This window comes from Aphis gossypii, chromosome X, assembly GCF_020184175.1.
Source record: "Aphis gossypii isolate Hap1 chromosome X, ASM2018417v2, whole genome shotgun sequence".
Lineage (NCBI taxonomy): Eukaryota > Metazoa > Arthropoda > Insecta > Hemiptera > Aphididae > Aphis > Aphis gossypii.
In genome coordinates this window covers 32,969,024-32,990,013 of record NC_065533.1, presented here as the reverse complement: position 1 = coordinate 32,990,013, position 20,990 = coordinate 32,969,024, and the positions used below count along the sequence as shown (strand labels likewise).

Sequence of the window (20,990 nt, the reverse complement as noted above, 5' to 3'; positions counted from 1 at the left end):
AATAAGCAATAATTATTTGTGTATAAATTTATATATATATATATTGTAAATAAAAACAGTTTTATTTATGGTATTAAATTTTGTTTTTGAGTTTTATTGAGATAAAATGAAAATATGTTTGCTTTAGTAGTGCACACAATATTGTTATGCGCTGTACGTGCACATAACAATTTAATATAAAGTATATAATAACAAATAATAATAATAATAATACAAAATAATAATAATAGTAATGATGATGATGATGATAATAATAATATTGACTATTAAGAATACAAAATGAGTGTAATGTAATATATAATATTATAATACGTATTGCATCGTGTACACGACAGACCGCGATGAACCATATATTATTATATTATAATATCATACACTTCACAATAAAGGTAAGTATTATATGGGTACCTAACCCGTGATTGTGTGTGAAGACGTCGCTCGTCCAGTTGGTTCTCGCACGCATAATACGAATACATAATAATATAATATATTATATACAACGTACGTCATTTATAATATGTCGTAATAATCTGATTCGATGACTGACGAGTGATTAAATTGTGCTTTTGGGTTTCGGATTCGGCTCGGTTACACGATATATAGTATTATGGATAACAATACAATTTAGATTATAATATTTTTAAATAGAACGTTTTCGGCGTAAAGATTGCGACTACGTATGATGTGTTTATCATCGTCGTCATAATTATTTCTTGTATGAGTCGAACGAGTGACCGTGTCCGTAAGACAGACCGGATGACAAGGACGAGGACGAGAGTCCGTAAGACGATCCGTAGGAAGATCCGAACGACGGGGCGGAGTATCCGGAGTATCCGTATGAGGATCCGTAGGCCGGGGCGGCAGAGTATCCGTAAGAGGATCCGTAGGCCGGGGCGGCGGAGTATCCGTAAGAGGATCCGTAGGCTGGGGCGGCGGAGTATCCGTAGGACGAACCGAAAGCCGGGGCGGCGGAGTATCCGTAAGAGGATCCGAAAGCCGGGGCGGCGGAGTATCCCAACGACGAAGCGGCGGAGTATCCGATGGACGAGTAAGCTGGAGCTGCGGCGATCACTGGAGTTGGGACGGAGACTGGCACGTGTTGTTGGACCTCGACTGGGTACGGTTGTGGGACGGAGTATGGCACAGCGCGGCTGACTGGGTATGGGACTGGGTGTGGTACACTGACCGGCACGCTGCGGGGCACGTCAACGGGGTATGGGCGGTCGACGGTGACTGGGACTGGGTGTGGCACGCTGACTGGGACGGCTCTGGGCACGGACACTGGGACGGGGTGAGGGACGGACACTGGCACGTGACGGGTGACGGGCACGGCGTACGGTTGTGGCACGGACACAGGCACAACCTGGTCGGATTGGCTCACTTTGACTGGTACAGCTTGGGAAGCGTAGCTGGCACCGTAACCGGCACCGTAGCCGGAAGACAGACCATAGCCGGATGACAGACCGGAAGACAGACCGTATCCGGAGGACAGACCGGAAGACAGACCGGAGTAGGAGGACACTCCGTGTCCGTAGCCCAAACCGTACGACAAATCGGCGCTTCGTTTGTTGTTGGTCTTGGTTTCAGCAGTCTTGGTCACCTCTTCGGCTGCGCAGAACCCGATCAATGCCAAACCGACGATGCATGCCTGAAAAATGAAAAAAACCGTTCGTCGATTAGTTCTAAAGCGCTATAGTTGATCTCTGTGGTGCAGGAACGCGTATATTATGGAAATATAATGTGTGCCATGATAATCATATACTATTATACACGAACACGGTTGACGTTGGATCGGAGCTAGCATATAACCTACCTATTTATCGTAAAACTGGTGGAAATAATGACGATTATAATTTATTGATAAGGTATAAGGTGAAGCGAGTATTGGGGTTTGTATAGTTTCGCTGTAAGTATAATTTAAATCAAGCCCAACTCTGCGTCCCTGCGCAATGTTATATGGCCACCATTAAGGCCACAAGTCGATTGGCATAGAATTTAAGTCATACATATAAGGTATCAAGGAAGAGAGACGGAGGTATTATTTGAAAAAGGAAAGCTCTGGTAGGGTTAAACACATAGAGGTTTTTATACTCCGATTTTTAAATTCATTTTAAATATTGCCAGAAAAATACTCAAAAATGTGTGCTAAATCTTAACGTTTATACAACTTTTGAAAATATAGAATATTTTTTTAAATCGGAGTTTATTATTATACTACCTATATATGCACAAATGATACATATGTAGTGATCATAATTTAAATTAAATAAAAAAATCATCGAAATCTGGCTATTCCACGAGGCGTGAGAGTATTTCTACTGTACGAGACGTTTCGGCTTCGACACACACCTCGTGAAGTGTACCGTGAAATCGATGACTCTACCGGGCGATTCGAACTATCAGTATGAGATATGATAATGATAATAATTATGTGTGCTTTGGTCTTACCTTAAAATGAGCCATGGCTGTGTGATGCAGTTGCAGACGAAACGATGTATTACGATTTGTATTGTGTGCTGGTGACTGCGATGGATCCTCGGAGTGAACTGATGACAAACGATCGGCTGGCCCTGGCTTATATACCAGTCGTTCGTTCCCCGAAAATTGATAAATAGAGGTAAATCGTCCGATCGCAATTTTCGTTTTTGCCCCTCCCGCCCGTCCGGTGACACTTTCTCCGCATCGAAAATCGGTCGGTGTCGCGCGATTATATTATAAATTTACAGGATTACCTATACCTACACAAATACATAATATGATGTATACGTCGTTATTGCGAAACTCGCGCGACGACTTTTTGGCGACCAGTTTTTTTTCCCCGTCCGCAAAGAAGACGCCGTGTCGTATTAGAGATGTACGCGGCGGCGGCGGCGGCTGCGACGGCGGTCTTCATATCGTCGCCATCCCCCGAGACGCGTGTTAGGCAATACTTAATGTTATTTTGTTCATTATATGTTACGATGATCTTCACTCTCGGTCGATCTCGTGCAGTTTTTTTTTCGTTCATTATTATTATTATTATTATTTTATTTTATTTTATTATACCGCTCCAGAGCCATCACGGCCACCGAGATCGGCTGCAAACGCGCATTCCATTCGAAAACTATGCAACAGCGTTATGTGTCAAATAGTATTTTTTCAAACAATAGACGAAGTTTAACCGATTTTATTATATTATGATGTCGTCGTAGTGTTTGGATTTTTATCGAAACACACGTCGTAGGTACAGTAAAATACAAAGTGAAATATTTCTTACATTATGTGATTTTTATTCGTGGTCCTATTTATACATACGGTAAAAAGAACGACAGTTCAAACTATTTGTTTCAATCTCGATTGTAATATATAACGCAATTCAATATATTTGTAAGAAAAAAACATAATCTTCTTAGTAAATCGCAGCGAAACCGCAATAATCCATTTGAAAAACAGAGGTTTGTATCGCTACATCATGACAACACTATTATTAAGGGGATTTAAATATCTCTCGATTTACTCAATAATGCCTAAAATCAGAATTTTAATAAGTATGTTTGGTTAACATTATAAATAAAATAACCATAGTTAAAAAAATTATTATGTACTTATATTTTATCTTAGACAAGTTAATGAATATTCGTAAGTGTTTATTATTGAATTAAATTTTTATAATTTTTGATAAATTAAAATGGTAGGTATTATTTTAATTTTTATCCCTGGAAAATAAAACAGTCATTTGTTTAACTACTCTAACTAATGATTTCTCAAAATTTAAATACTTATTTTAGTAGTAATATATTAAAGTTTCCTGTCATAGTATTACTAAATAACTTAAGTATTACCTACCAACCACTGTTACAATAAGCAATACTATTAATTATTTATTAATTTAATGGCAATGATAATTTTATTTTATTGATATTTAATAAAGTAATAATTAAGTCATATTTTAAGTACTTGAGTAGGTAACTAAGTAGGTAAATAATACTAATTTTTCAAGTTTATATTAGTTATTACTTATAACTGATAGGTAATAAAATATAATAAAAATTAAGGTACAGTGTACACGTTTGTTGAACTCAATGCTAGAAAAGTTAAATGTTTTGTAAAATTTGTGGGAACAGCTCTTGCGAAATCATAATTTACAATTTTCTCGTTATATTATTCGATCAAATGGAAATAAAGTTATTTGTTATTACGCATCAACATTTGGCCGACAAATTAAATAAAAATATTTTTTAACACAAAAGTGTTTTATAGACTCATTAAATTTTACAATATACCTATAACAATTAGAAAAAAAAATCAAGTTTATAATTTGTTGTTTTATAAAATTAATAAAAATAAACAACTTTATCGAATTAAATAAGTCTTCAATTCGAATAAAAAATTATGTTATAATAATTTTAAAATTGAAAAAAGAATAATTATAATAAGACATCTGGCTTAGCTACTTAGGTATTTATGTGTTAAAGTTATTATAATAATTTATCTAAAACTAATATAAATATAAAATATATAAACAAAACAATATGATCTATTCAGACGGTTCAGAATATTGCTTGTATGTATTTAAATTGAGCTATTTGATAAAATAAAATAAGTTGGGGTTTAGATTAAATTACTACCTTTATGATATGTTTTTACCAAATAATATTATTCTATATACAGTTGTCCAGTCATATTCATTCGTAATATTTGATTAAATGAACAATGTAGTTTATAGTATAATATACTGTACTGTTCTTGGCTTAGATATGTACGTACTATGTATTTATATTAATATGATGATTGTAAAATGTTTACGCCAACTCGAGAAAAGTCTAGAAATATAGTTTTGAAGAAGGAACTATGCCAAGTTTTAAGCTTTTTATTAGAGTTAATTACTATTATTATTATTATTTAAAGAACATAATAACTACACATTTTAAAAATTGTATAAATTTATATACCTGCATAGGTACTACTTTGCTGGTAATAATAATGTTAAGTGTTAAAACGTATAAGGAAATACAGTATGAATGTTTTGAACTCAAATTGAAAATACAATTTGTTATATAAGTATAGGTCACATCCATGTTATTAATAGTTCAAATACAATAAATATTTAAATGATAAAAAATATAATAGAATATTACTAAAAGATTAACTTAGTTGTTTTTGCATTTCTAATAAGTCAAATTCACGTACAGATATGACATGACTACCCAATTAGATTTTCAACTGAGTACCTATGAGCATTGTTGGATTTTTTCTCGTGCCAGAAATTCGTTCCAAATATTTTTTTTATTGCCCAGTAATGAATCGACTAAAAATTAAATACGAGTGGTACTTTTGACAAGTTATTTTATAATTTTTGCAGTCATAATATGTATAAAAAAAACTCATTTAAAAAATGCTAAAACTGGTGCAATATTTAAGTACGGTATAGTTAAAACTTTTGACCACTTTTAGTTTAAGCGAACTCATAATAGTGCAATGAATATGAATGTAATGTTTCTAATATAATTTTGAAATGTAAAATAATAATAATTCAGTTTTGGCTTGTGCGAGTTTTTGCAGTAGGTATCTTATAAAGTTATAAATTTTTGAAAATATACTTGGCTTTATAGTAGGTACTATAGAATGGTATTTGGGTTATAGATATACCCATATACTATAAAAATATTTAATATATAGAACTTTTAAACAACAAAAGAAGTTATTACATTTATATTTTGATAGTTTAATACCTACTATTAATGAATTATTATGTAATCCGTTTTCGATAGAATACAATAAAGCTTAATACGGGTTGATATTATAAATCATTATTATAAACAGCCAGTATAATATATGGGTACGCAATTCATTAAAAACATTTTTAACTCGAGATCTTCTTTTATAATGGTATAATAATACTGTTTTCAATTTTTTTGTTTTCCGATCGTGTCTAATAAAATATATATATTATGAACGTTTCGTGTGTAGGTATTGTGTACATTATGTTCGTCTGTTTGCACAGTTATCAATATAGTATTAACTCGACGACGTGTATATTATATACATATTATAATATAATACGTATTTGTGTGTATAAAGTATTATATAAGTACCTACTAGTATTACTGTATAAACGCATTTTGCCCTAAAAAATATAACTCTATTATAGGAGGACGGAAGTAGTCGGCAGACGATAGGTACACAAATACACAATATATAGCTAGGTGGGTGCTTATTGGATCGTTAGATAACAAGAAGTATAAATTCAGGGAATTATCGTGTCCGTATAGTCCGGTTTTATTATAAGTAAATATTCAGAGTTGATTTGACATTTTCGTGTAATAGCACTCGTATATGTTGCAGGTGTTCGCTGTGACAAGAAAGTTTAAAAAACACTATCAATATTTATGAAATGCACACAAATGCGTACAAGTATAATATTATATATCATACCATCTATCTAATATACATCGTAATTTATAATGTATTTATGTTATACAACGACTGAACGATTGTAAAGATCTCTCTTATATGTAGGTAGGTAGTTATTATCTATTACCGTAGATATCCTAACCTATATATATATATATGGTGTATAATAATGCCTCTGAAAAAATGTACAATAAAGTTTTAATCGACTTCGTGCGTTTATAATATATTGATAATATATTAATATTACTCATTTTAAGTACTTATCTACAGTGCATACGAATGTAGGCTTTTAGTCCTTACAATAACTGACGAGATAGTGCACGTCAGTTATTATTTATTTTAGAAAACACAAAATGTCATTATTATCGCAATGCCGTTTGAAAAAAAAATATTGACCTTATATATTCTTATATAATAATATTCTATAATATATAAAAAAAAAAAAAAAATGTCACTCGAAACTACCTACGTTCATATTATTACGGATTCAATTGAAATACCTACTTTAGATTGGTTCAATGGCAGTAATTCCAGTTTTGAACATATTACCTAATTTATCGCATTTTTGTATACCGTATATGATTAAATATTTTATGTATACCTACAATGCTGAAGATTATTGTTATTATTATTATTTTAATTGAATGAATTTCAATTTTATTGTAATTAATTAAAGTAATTAAAAACTATTCGAGTGTGTGACCATCACCGATTCCCGAAATATAATATTGAATGTAATATTTTATGTCATAAAAATGTGTGCATTTATTATAAATATATTCATTTTGGAATGTTGAATCGAACAAAAAAAATCGTGTAACCTCATTAAAGGATTTAAAAATAAATTCGACCTTAAAAATAATGAGCAAGGCATATTGTAATAATATTTGATGTTCTTGTTATATTAATTTATATTTCAAGAAGTAATGTAGGTATAAAATTAACATATCTATAATCTATTCACCAATATTATAATATTACGTCATCAGACTAAATATATTATTATAACGTAGAAAATAGTTTTAATGCACAGAAAAACAATTTATTGACAATATGGACGAATTGTGAAAATTGAGATATTTAATTTATAATTTTGGTAGGTACCTATAATCTGTATATTTCACTTACGAATAAATCTTACTCTGTTTATAATATTATTATATAATATTATATAGACATCAGCTTACTAAGATGTTTCGAGCTATTATTATTTTAATATTTAATATAGTCTAAAGAGCATAATTTATAAATATCAAATACATAATAAATCATCGGTGAAACGATTTCTATAAGCACGATTTAATTCCTTAATAAGAACAACGTAAATTCGTAAAAATAAAGTGGTTTTTACATTTAAGTTAAAATCTTGTACAGAAAACATTTTTTTTTTTTTTATATTATTTGTATCATAATTTCGTAAGAGATGGTTTTAAAGAAAACAACTTTACCATCACTCGCATAATTTTACAAACGAGTTGCTATTATCCTTGTGCATTTTAAATGTATATTTAATGCTGTACACCTAAGTTATATCTAAGAGTTTCTTTTTAAACATGTATAAGACAAGTCTGTTAAATATAAACAATTTTAATTTTAAGTTCTTTTAAAATTCAAATGAACTCAATCGTAGAAAATATCGAATTTGATGACTCATAAACTTATTTTAGTAGGTATAGTTAATAAATGCAAGGTATGGCCTATTGCTCTATAAGCATCTAAAAATAAGTACAGCATTTTAATTCAAAAGATGGAATTTTTCTTTTTATTCAGTAAAATGGAAACCTGTCTTAGACAGAAATTTGTATTAGTCTCATGACGTGATTTCGTTTAAGACAGGTTTCACTGTATATAATATCTATTTAAATTTACTTAAATATACATAATTAAACAAAGAAAGAAATAAAAAAAAAAAAAAAATCAAATAATCTTGTTGTATTATTTTTTACTCTGACCAATGTTTTCGAATTGTATACACTTACGATTATTCATGATTCGAAATTATTTTATAAATTAATATCGATAAATGAAAAAATTATAAGCCACGATTGAATTTCTAAGCAATTAATACTATTGATAGGTAGTATTAATACGATAGTAGGTACTGTGTAATACTGTAATACAATATTATGATAACCGTTAATATTATGATGAATATCAACGCGACACGAAGACCACTGACAAATAAATTTTTGTTAGGTTTCCCATAAATTACTGTTTTTTTTTTAGGAAACAAAAAAATATCTCATTTCAGATTTAATTCAAATTTTGTTTCAATTTTTTTTTATAGGTAATCCATTATAAGGAAAAATAAAAACATTTATTTAGAACATCTGTTTTCAACGAGATAATAATAATTTAAAAATGGCCAAATTCACTTATCACCACTATTCACCCAATAATCTCACTCATCGATCATGGTTATAGACGTGTCTTTTGAATTATTCTACAGATACGACCAAGAGTCATTTTTTGGGTAGTTCCTTACAAAAAATCAACTTCTCCGTTTAATAATAATAATAATAAAAAAAAAAAATACAAAAAAATTAGTTTTGAGTTAATTTAAATACGCAGGTTTGACCATTGCAATAATAATTTCCAAACACGAAAACTCGTCCATAATCTGTTCATAATAATATAATATATAACATATAATGTTTTATAATATATTATGCAATAAACATATATTATAAATGGAACGCTGTATGGCTGTATAAACGTTAACAAAATAATATTAATAGATGAGCACATTCATTTTTATAGATTACGTGTACAAATAACTCGTTATTTTAATTAAATTTAAAAAGTATGTAGTTTTTATAGCCATTTAGATAATATTATACCTACATAATACTAGACATGATTTAAAAGACCTAATGAGTAATCTTTAAAAAAGAAATTTTTCAAACATTCTGGTTTAAAACTGTACAGGATTAGATTGATATTAAATATTTAGATATTAATTTTAAATTAAGTGGATACGTATATTATATTTTTACGTATGAACTACAAAGTCAAAATTTTGATGTGTATTTTAAAGTATTTAAAAGTTTTAAGTATACTAAGGAGTATTCTTTATTATATATAATTATTTTTATCATACGCAACTACGCAAGCTTATTATTATTTATTGAGATTAGCTTTAATTACAAAGCCAAAGCCATTAGCTTTAAACGTATTAAATCAAATTACCTGCAATGTAACCAACTAACCAAGACTCTCCATTTGCATTTTAAAAATAACTTTTATTTTTCAATATTCATATTTTTTTTTTTTACTGTGTTATTAGATGAGTAGATATAAATTAACATTAAAATTAAAAGCATAAGTTCACTGAAAGTGAGTAAATGGATTTTAGCTTAAAATAATTGTATATTCATAATTATATAAAAAAAAATATGAAGAAGATGAAAAAACTCGATTTGATTTTGTAAAATATATTCTACATTAATTTTAAAATCGCTGTTTTAGTTAATAATTAACATAGTTACGATAGACTATACATTATACATATTATAAAATGATTAATTACAGTCTTATATTTTATAATTATAATTTATTTTATTGTTTATCTTTTAATTATAGTTATACGCATGTACTTTGTTGTAGCTCTATTATCGATACTCGATAGATATCCTTTAAAAAAAGGTGTATATTATTTAATTTTTGGTCCAAAAAACAATTAATAAAATGTAAAAAAAATATATTGAATTCAAAGGCAGTAGACTAAACATGATCTAATTATTAACCAACCGTTTGATACCTTTTAGAATGTATATTTTAAGATAGCTTCTATCATTAAAAATTTAAAAATGTCATAAGTTCTCGGGACCATTGATTAAGACATTCTTGTATTTATAATATTTTTTATTTTTTTTTATTTTTTATGTAAAATCATAAATATTTTTATTGAATTTATCTAAAAACAAAAATATCTTATAACATTAGACCTATGCCTATTACCTATACCAATACCTTCAACGATGACAAAATTATTGTACAAGTAGGTAGATGACATTACTCCAATACAGAATAGTGCATAAATAGTACTAAAAGCGTATTTTAATTTTATGATTTGTATGGCATACAAAATATTTTTAAAATGTGTAGTGTGTACGTATACTAACACAGTATAATAATACCGTACGAATGAATAAAATTATATATTATAGTAAGTAGGTACCGTGCAATCTTGTTTCAAGTACTGTAGTATATGCATATGGTGATTATTATAATATGGAACATTTTTAAAATATCTGAATGTCGAATTTATATTTGTTTGTATATCATTGCTATTACAATTTGTCATTCAATTTTGAATTGTACGACCACATAACAATATAAAAAAAAAACCGAAAAATACAGTGCAATGCGACATTCGATATATTTTTTATAATAATATGTAAACCGTCCAGGTCAACACTTTCTAAATCAAATTATACTTTCGGCAAGTGCGCGTACTGATAATATTCAAATTTATATCAATAGTATTATATATTCTGAATAATATACCGTCAACTTGTCACTGAAGCTTCTCGATGTTATTTTCTTAGTATGAAATTCGTAGTTTTCTATTTATGTTAAATTTTTGATTGACGTAGTTGTACTTCGCTTGTTTATATTTGAGAAAAGATGTACGAAAACAGTGATGGACATTTACTATTAACGAAAAAAATATACACATAAATCTAATTTAATTGGATTTTGAAGTTTCTTCATAGAAATATGTACAACTAATGTATTTGAATTATTTTATAATATGATTTCAATGAATACAAACTGCAAGTACCCTTAACAGAACACAAATAAAAGCTTTTTTTTTGGAAAATAGTATTAGTAGTTTTAAGTTGAGTTTAATATTGATAGAATCTGAACAGTTTGAGTAATTTTTATCAATCGTATAGTTCCAACGTATATATTACATATAGGTAGGTATTATTAATTTGTCTAAAATGTAATATACCATCATAAAACATAAAATTATATTCATAAATGATAAGATACATGTTTTCAAAAGTTGTAAAAACCACAAAGTTAGTATATAATATGTTCATTGTTCATAGTGCGAGGTATACTGTACTTATATTCGTAGTTTATTTCAATCAATTTATCTAAAAACTTAAGTTTTACTTTGAAAAATGAAAGTAACAGAAACATTTTATTTGACCGGCGTGTATTAAAGAAGATCTATTGAAAAGTATAAGTAAAAAGTTTGTGAAATATTAATGGAAAAGAAAAGTTATAGAGTATAGGTATATTATTTATACACGCATATATATGTTATACGTGATCAGAAAATATGAACAATAAACAACTTTATTTTATACAATAACTCAAACGTAAAAAAATGTGAAAAATTATTAATTTTTTTTAACTTAAATATTGTATTATTGTATTATAAAATTAAAATAATTTTTTTCATAAAATCATAATATTGTCCGCAAATTTAATTGAATTGGAAAATGTTGAGAATTCGTAGTAGAATAGTTAATTAAAAAATGTTACAAATTCTAAAAGCATTTACACACTGAATATGTACCTGTAATATTTTTTCGGGTTTTTAATAATATGTCCATGTTTCTATTCAATGCTACTTGCACGAAACTAGTTATAGAGTTACCAGTTTCGATGTGGAAGTGTTACAGAAATTCCGGTGCGATATGGGAAGGACGTTAAGGAATGAATCAGACGGTATCCATTTAATGACAAGGTAAGTAGTTTGTATTTCCTTTGATGCACTACTAAGGTACTACTCATCGAATTAATTACTTGATTAAAATTTTTAAACCATAAATAGATGTTTTGTCTCATATTCTTAAATATTACAAAAAAAAAAATTTGGGTCTACACTTATCAACATTTATAAATTATTCAACAGTGAATTGTGCTTCTCCAGATAAATAAATGAAAACAATTGTTTATGGAAATAGTAGAAACCAAAGTAAACCTAGGTATTGACATTAAAATCATATAATATCGACCAGCATATCGGAATGAAAATTTAACCGATTTATGTTTTAGTTTAAAATATTTGGCGTATTATTGCCTATTTAAAACTCCTTGTAAATGATGATGCGTTTAATATATAGGTACCAAACAGTCGCGAAACTTTATTATTTAAATCGTATAAAAATTGATTATAATTTTAATTTATAACATTTCATGGTTGTAAATAAATATATATTATTAATTATGCACTGTATTAAATAAAATATATACATATTAATATAATTAATGACTTTTCAATAATTCTTGTTTTTTCATACAAGTCATGTAGGTACTCGGACAAAAAAATATCGTCGTACTTTTAAGTTTAAGTTTAAGTTTTATTGATTTTATAGTTTACTTGCTATGTAATCCGGTTTTAACCAAACTTAAAATAAATCTTTTATTGTATTATTGTTTTCCGTTTTTCTTTAGCTGAAATTTATGATACAGTGATTAATAGTAATTAATTAAAAGTAATTAATATCGTTAAGGTTGGTTTCGTCTTTACGTTGCCCGTAACATATATATTTTAATACGACAAAAATTTAAAAAATAATAATTTCAATTTGTTGGGTAATAAACTAATAAATGCATTTAACTAAACAACATTTTTAACTTGCTAAAAAAAAAATACAAAGAAAATATAAATTTCAAATTTTGAGGGGCATAAGTGTTTTAAGCAAATTTGTGACAAGGTTAGATTTATGACGTTATTATTTATTGGCGATTATTGAGAGAGGGTTATTTTTTATATTGTGGAGACTCCGTCATCTACTCATCTATAGTACGCTCTATAAATTCTAATTATATATCTACGTTTGTTGTCAAATGTCTCAAATGTCGAAGTGCCATTTCATTGTGCATCACGGGGCGCCAAATTTCTATGTACGCCATCGATGGTTATAATATCAATTATAATAATGGTCGGTAACACGATTCAACGGTTATGGACATTTGTGGCGACTACACCTCGTTAATCCAATTAGTTTTAACTCTTGACACGTGTACAAGGGTCATTCTCGATAGAAAATCCGTTTAAAACATTGGTTATTTGGTAATTTTTCGTACTTCAACAAATATAGCTTTCAAGAAAACTATGTAAATGTTGTTTCGTCTCATAAGAGTAATCCGAAAGTCAGTGGTAATAATGCGTCAAAAAAAAAAAAAAAAAAAAAGATGACTATATCTTACTACAGACAGGACCGTACACGTTTAATTATCAACACTGCAATAAATGTTCGTGGGGGTGGATTTTAGTTAGTGATTTAGTTATAATTTTTTGAAATTAAAACACACTCCACACGGCTATGCGTTAATTTGCTATTAATCATTATTATTTTTTTTCTTACGTCGTGTTATGTGTTTTTGATACATACAAATGTTAACTAGGCAACGATAATAATATAATATATTATAGTTTAATTCGGCATCTACGTCCGTATAACAATAATATTTCACTGTGTACGCGCGATGTCCTCCGGCAAACGGACTACGATCACTTCGGATCGATCGGCGGCCGACCGTCGCGCGATGCTGTCGATCTCATCCGCGGTCGCAGCCGACGGCGACGACAACGACAACGACGACGACGACGACGACAATAACTCCGAATACGGGTTGGTACGAGGCGGTGGAATAGTGCTGAAACGCGGACGCCGATCGACGGAGTTGCAGGGTCGACGGCTGCGGTACGTTGGCGGAGACGCGGGCGAAGATCGCGGTCCCGGAGAAAACGACGAGTCGGACGACGAGATCGCGGACGGAGCGTCGGAGTCGGACTACGAGACCGCGGACGGAGGGTCAGAGTCGGACTACGAGACCGACGGAGCCGGGTCAGACTCGGGTGACTCTCCTCTCAGGTCCGGCGACGGTATTAAACGCGTCGCCCTGATTCAGAGGATGAGGTGTATCTGCGTCAGTGACGGCGAGTCGTCCGCCGGCGAAACGACCGACGACTCGACCGCAGCTGCAGCGGACGGCTGAACGGGTCCCGCGTGGGCGAGCAGCGACGAGCGTATTTTATCACTTTTCAACCTTTTTTTTTCCCGTTTTCCTAACTTTTTAACCTAACCCGATCGAAAACAAAAATAAATAACCGTTTTATGGTATAAAGCGTTTTTTAATACTACCGCGACCGCGACATTGCAGACTTCCCGCACTGTATAGTCACACGCGGCGAACCCTGCTTTTATACAGGTATACTATATATTAAAAAACACGCGATAATATTATCGATCGATAAATTGGCATATCGTATGTTATATATTATCATATCTCAATTTTTCTCGATCAATTAGTTTTAGGAAAGAGTAATTGGTGCAAATATAAATAATTAAATTTAAATTTTGAAATATTTTCGTATATTTACGTATTAAATTACCTATTATATATATATATTATACGATACGTTGATACTGAATTATAACTATAAGTTAATAGGTAACAATGAATAATAATAAATAGTGTAATACTATAATTAGTATATTATGTGACAATGTTTTTGGCAAATATTATACTTAGTAATTATTGTGAATAAAAGAAAACACTAAATTAAAAAAAACTTAACCTACACACAGTGCTACAAGTGAATAAGTATATCTACCAACTATACAGCAGAGCAAATCAGAAGTGTTTTACGTTATATTATGTTATGTAAATTATTAACGTGAATGGAAAATTATAAATAAAAATGAGCTATAAATATACATGTCATCTCGTGAACAAATTGTTAGTTAAGTTTGTGACGTAAATAAAATACAAATGCCGTGATGCATAAACAATCACTCATATAGTTAAAACGAATCAATAGTGAGCTTATGGTCACTCAAACATGATTGGTCCATTAAATTTTAGTGAACCATTTAAATGAATCATTATTATTTTACGCAACTCTGTACAGATAGTATATAAGCGAAATGTTTACTCTAATTTTTATTAAACTATATAATATTATACATAAAAAAAAATATATAACATCAAATATCAATTAAACTGAATTTTAATTATTAGTGAATATTGTATTGAAGTTAAATACATAGAATAATAATAAAATATTTGATATAAATACAATATTTGCTAATAATTAAAATTCATTATAATTGATATTTGATGTTCTATATTTTTTTATACATAATATTATATAGTTAAGTAAAAATTAATAAAAATTTCGCTTAGAGTACAGAGTTGCATAAAATAATAATGATTCATTTAATGGTAATAATAATAATTTAATCCATCGTATTCTGTATAAATTATTTGAAATATTATATTATAATATTATAATAAAATAATAACTCATATAGTATAGCATTATAAAATTCAATGTTATAATATGTACCAAATATTATATAATGTCAAAATGAATTGCGCATCGCGTTCAATATTATTTATATATATTTATAGAGACTGTATTAATAAATGTTATTACTTTTTTGCTTATTAACTTTGTTTTGTATGTTTGCTTTTTATCGGGTGAATTATGATGATATTGAATATTTATACATGTTTTGTAAAGTTATCGTTCCGCTCTAATAAAGTGTATAAAGAGTATATAATACTGAATTTCCCTGCTATAATACTATACCCAGTCAGTTGTAAAATATTTATTTTACTCATTTATTTTTTATTTTATCAATTTTGTAATTGTATGATTTTGATAATTAATATAATCGTGCCTACATTTGGATTTATAGCAGTAGGACTCTGTTTTAATTCGTTTTGGCGGCGGTTTCGTTAAATAACAAAATATCATGTTGTCTCAGCACAATATTATTCTCGGACATTACCAATATTATATGGAATTATTTACTAAATTAGTAAAACATTTATTTTAATATTATATCTCTGTGCATTATGCTTTTATAATGTTGATGGCCATCTATAGACAGGACAATTTTTTTTTTATCAAAAAATAATAAATTACATGACTCATAAAATAATAAATTGGGACAATTTTTATTTACGTTGTGGTAGGTAGATGAGACTACGGATATATATAGGATTAATATACAAATAATAAAAATATATGTTAGTTTACTTGTAGGTGTACTAAGTAAGGATTATATTGAGCTACCTTATCTTTTAGCGTATTAAGTAAATGATTGAAAAACAAATAATTACTCGATTAGTCAATTCATAAATTACTTTTAAATTATTATGGACATATTATGTAATCTTGTAGATGTGTCCCCTCATGCGCGAATGACGTGTACTGCTCTTGTTGACAAAAACTTTTACCTTACAATAGGTTGAAATCATGAATACTTTTAACATTCTTTTATTCTAACATAATACACTCGTAACACGTACACATATATAGTATGGCCCACATTTAGAATCATATTGGTAATCAAGTTATGGAATTATTTTCAAGTATTAAAAATTTAATTAATTGTATAAAGGTAAAACAAATTTAAAACAAAATAGAAAATATACTTTTACTACCCACTCTAGTAATAATTACAAGATGAAAGATATGGCAAGTCGCCACTTTATATCACGCAGAAAACTTTAAGAAATATCAAAAGGTAACATTTAAAAGCTCGCTGCAGAATACTACCCACAATGTGTTCAAAAAGTTTTTGATATTATTAAACACGAATCAAATATAAATGAGATCAAATTTTTTCTCAATCTGAAACTGTGCAAAATGTGCTTTATAAGAGTTTTACTTAAATTAACGAACTAGAAGAAAAAATTAACGTCATTCTTGCAGGGTCTGAAGAGGTAACATTAAAAACAAAATAAAGTGATATATTTTCTCTAAAAGTACTACTCAAAGTTAATAACGTATTAAGAGGTCCGTTTGATCAAATTTATACCAAGACTCACTAATATATAATTGAATAAGGCCGTTTAAATACGTCCCAATAACTTCAGTTAATGTTAAACGATCATTTTCAATTCACAAACATTTAACGTCCATATATGAAAAAAAAAATGTTGAAAATATTGAATGTAGTATTCAATAACTATAATAATTAATTTTAGTAATAAAGAATTAAAGTGCATTTACTTATAGGTATATGGTTAAACTTTAATTTGTAACTTTTGTTTTAAGTTAAAATAAATAATTCTTAAATATTATACAATATATTATCTTTCACACTTTCATATTGTTAACTGAATATTAGGTACCTAAGCTAACATGGCATATTTCAGTAAATTTTTAGTGCGTCCGCGGGTGCTCCGCCTAAAACTACTATGATGTATTATAATATACGTCACGCTATATTTTATTGCTCGCGGCGATGTGTGACGGCACCGACGGGCGCGGTATAGGAGGATTAGAGGAGACTATAGCAGTGTCGTCGACGAAGTCAAGTCGGTACCGATTCGTTACAATTTCCATAGAATATGAAAATTTCGGAAAACCGACGAGGACGCGATGAAAAAAAAAAGAAATCGATAGACATACGATCGACCTCAGCGTGTAGGTACAGCTGGAGATGCAATCGCGGGGACGCTGCACGTTCGCGTATACGACGCGATGTTTGATTTCGATCGTCGACAAAAAGCAAACCATATACATTATTTTTATTTTTTTTTTTCAACGTAATATGCCTAATAATAAAATAAATAATATATAATGCGGTGCGCGTGCTGCGATATTTACCGCGGGCACTCGAGTCGACGGGCCCGGCGGCGTGCGGTATTTATAAACCGTCCGGTAGGAGTTTATTAATATATCGCCGTTTAATTCCCAATACGTCGGGACGCTCGGAGGGAGCCCGCGCGCGGACGTCGTTCTCGGTTCCAGACGTCCGTCTCCAGATCGGCGGGGACGCTCGGCCGTCCGTGGCGGCCGCCGTGGAGGTGGCGGTGGAGGTGTCGGTGGAGGCGCGAAGGGATGCGAAGTGCCGTGCGAGACGGCGGCGGCGGCGGCGGAAATCCGAAAAGAATTCGTCAAAACGTTACGGCGACGCGTGCGCACCGCGGCGCCGGCGACGGCCACCATCGGCGTCCACCCGCCCGGCGGCGGAGACGAACGGTCCGGAGCAGCGCAGCAACACGGCCGCTCTGTAACGGGGCCACCCGTCGCATATCGTAAACGAAACGGTCGCGCACGCGCACGGCGAGCGCGTTCACCCCGCCACCGCTACCCACGTCCTCCGCCGACGGATTAACGGCCACCCGATAGTTTTATTTAGAACTTTGCCGCCGCGCACTGTTGCGCCGACGACGACCGTTTTGCCGTTTGTTTTTTCGTCCCGTTTCTCTGTAGGTACCTCTACACGACATTAATACAAGTACACGAGATACGTCCTGCACGGTCGTTGCCGCCGCCGCCGATATAAAATAAATCAAAATAAACGATATAATATTATTTTCTTTTGCGAGGGATTTTCTTCATCCGGCGTTCGACAATGTAGACCGGCCGTCGATTTTACCGGGCCCCGACGACCCGCGACCGTCGTTTCGTCGAGATCCCGATCTCACGTCCAGCTTTTTTTTCTTTCCTTCCTTCCCTCCCGCCGTCGCCAATAATTTATAATATAATTCATTCGCCCGTGACGCGCGCCGACGATCATCTCCCGTGTACAGTAATAATAATAATAATAATATTGTCGTCAGCGCCCGTTGGACGCGATCGCGCGCGCGCACGTCACTCATCCGCGGAACGCTGCCGACGGTCGTCGTCGTCGTCGTCGCCGCCGCCGCCGCCGCGCACCCTCTACCAGCTCTTTCGCCTTCGCACGCTCGTCGCGATATCATATTGGACACTCGCCGTCGTACGATCGCCCGCGGCTGACGCCACTGCAGCAGGACCGCCGCCGGCTACACGACAACGACGACGACGACGGTAGCCGCTGCTGCTCCGCCAACTCGCCGTTCCGAAAAAGGGTAGGCCAAGTCGTGTGTTATTTATTAATTTTTTTTTTTTTAACTACTGTTTTTTTTTTCTTTTATTTTTACAACCACCGTAGTTATACGGTTGAATAATAATATCGTCATAGACGACGACGGCCCGCAATCGTTTCGTCCGCTTTCCGAATATCACATCGTTATCACACATATCGTACCTTATTATAATCACCTGCATCACGTTCGAAATGGAAGCCGCACACCGTTGTACTATTATAGTAAGACACGCGGACCGTATTATCGGGCATAATAATAATATTATACTATAATATATTGTTAGAAATTTCTCTCTGACGATCGTCCGGATTATATGGGTACCCTTCGCGACATCTTGACGGTTATATAATTAAAATATTACGATCGTTGTTGAACGTTTTACGTCGAGTGTAGGTCGAACGACGGGGAGATAAAAAAAATTGCATATTATGTACTGTCTGCCTGCCGCGGCGGGTTTCGACGATTTTCGTATGTTGTGCACACGCCGTGAGTCTCGGTATTAGAATTGTCGCGTGCGCATGTCCGCCGCGAGTCCTTTTTGAGCGAACGCGCCGAGTCTTAGTCGCTTTTAATTAGGTACTTATCTAATATAATATAATAATATTATATAGTGAAACTCCTCAATAGTGGACACACTCGGTCACCAACATTTTATCCGATAATTGAAGGTGTATATTAAGGTGTTAAAGGAGGTTTTGCAATATAACATACCTTAGGTATACAATAAAAATAATTATTTGCATATTCAATTATTATACATGTATCTATGATTTGATAAAATCTATATCTTGAAACATCAGATGATGTTTCAATATCGTGTAGCCGTGGAGGTACAGCAAAAATCGCTCGAGTAGCATAAATAATAATAATAATATCGTTTGTCTCGCTCCCGCGTTTTTACAGTAGTATACCCAATACCCACAATTTTGAATGTAATTGCACGATCAAATTGATACCAAAATAATATCAAATTTCGTCGATCCAACAACAACAACAACAACAGTATTAATAATAATATATAAGCTGCCATAACGACACACAATCGATCACTCTATACGCTTAGTACTTACATTTTTTTTTATGTTATGATCCGGAAAAGATTTTCTTTACTCACAGTTTCGTAATGTTTTATAGTGAATCGTATGTTTACGATTCTCACGAACGCTCAATCGTTTACTTTTTCTCCACTATATCCGGCTTATAGCCCATTGGTACCTATTTTTATGATACGAAGGAGATTGAATCCGCTTAAACGTAATTTTTAGCTATAGGTACTATGATCATCAAAATTCATGATATGAAATAAAAAATAATATAATTTATAAAAGACAAGAACAATTGGAGCTGTAAGAATGAGTGATATTTATATTATAGACTATGTTTAGTATAGGTTTGAGTACAAGTCAATGTTTAAGGCGTGCTTACGTTTGCTTACGACGTTTCATCACAATTATTTTTGAAGTTTTCTCAAAATTTATTCGGAAGTCAAAAAATTCCTGCATGCAACTTTTAAGTTCTTTTAGTGCCTCGAGTATGATTTGAGAAAAACCCTATATAAATTTGAATTCAATTTATCTTGCTTAGCTATAAATCTAACACACCATTATCTGCTACGTATCGTTATTTTATTTTTTAATACAACAATGGCACAAGTGGTTTTATTCGTTATTACCGATTAAACAAACTTGTAACTAATTTTATATATTTTTTTTAATAATATACATTCAAAATAAATGCATTAATTTTCACTT

The 20,990-nt window shown here is 31.4% G+C and overlaps 2 protein-coding genes across 2 annotated transcripts in view; one reads left to right on the top strand and one right to left on the bottom strand.

Annotated features, from left to right (window-relative positions):
* Positions 1–59: 59 nt before the first annotated feature.
* Positions 60–2,617, bottom strand: LOC114121016 (uncharacterized). Its single transcript, XM_027983154.2, has 2 exons — positions 2,449–2,617; positions 60–1,648 (listed from the first exon to the last, which is right to left on the bottom strand). Exons 1-2 carry the CDS (start codon positions 2,461–2,463, stop codon positions 707–709), a joined length of 957 nt encoding a protein of 318 aa, XP_027838955.1. The 5' UTR covers positions 2,464–2,617; the 3' UTR covers positions 60–706.
* Positions 2,618–18,530: 15,913 nt separating this feature from the next.
* Positions 18,531–20,990, top strand: part of LOC114121007 (muscle calcium channel subunit alpha-1) — a 42,010-nt gene continuing 39,550 nt past the window's right edge. The window contains 1 exon segment of the mRNA XM_050205587.1: positions 18,531–19,221. The gene's annotated coding sequence lies outside the window, so the exon portion shown is untranslated.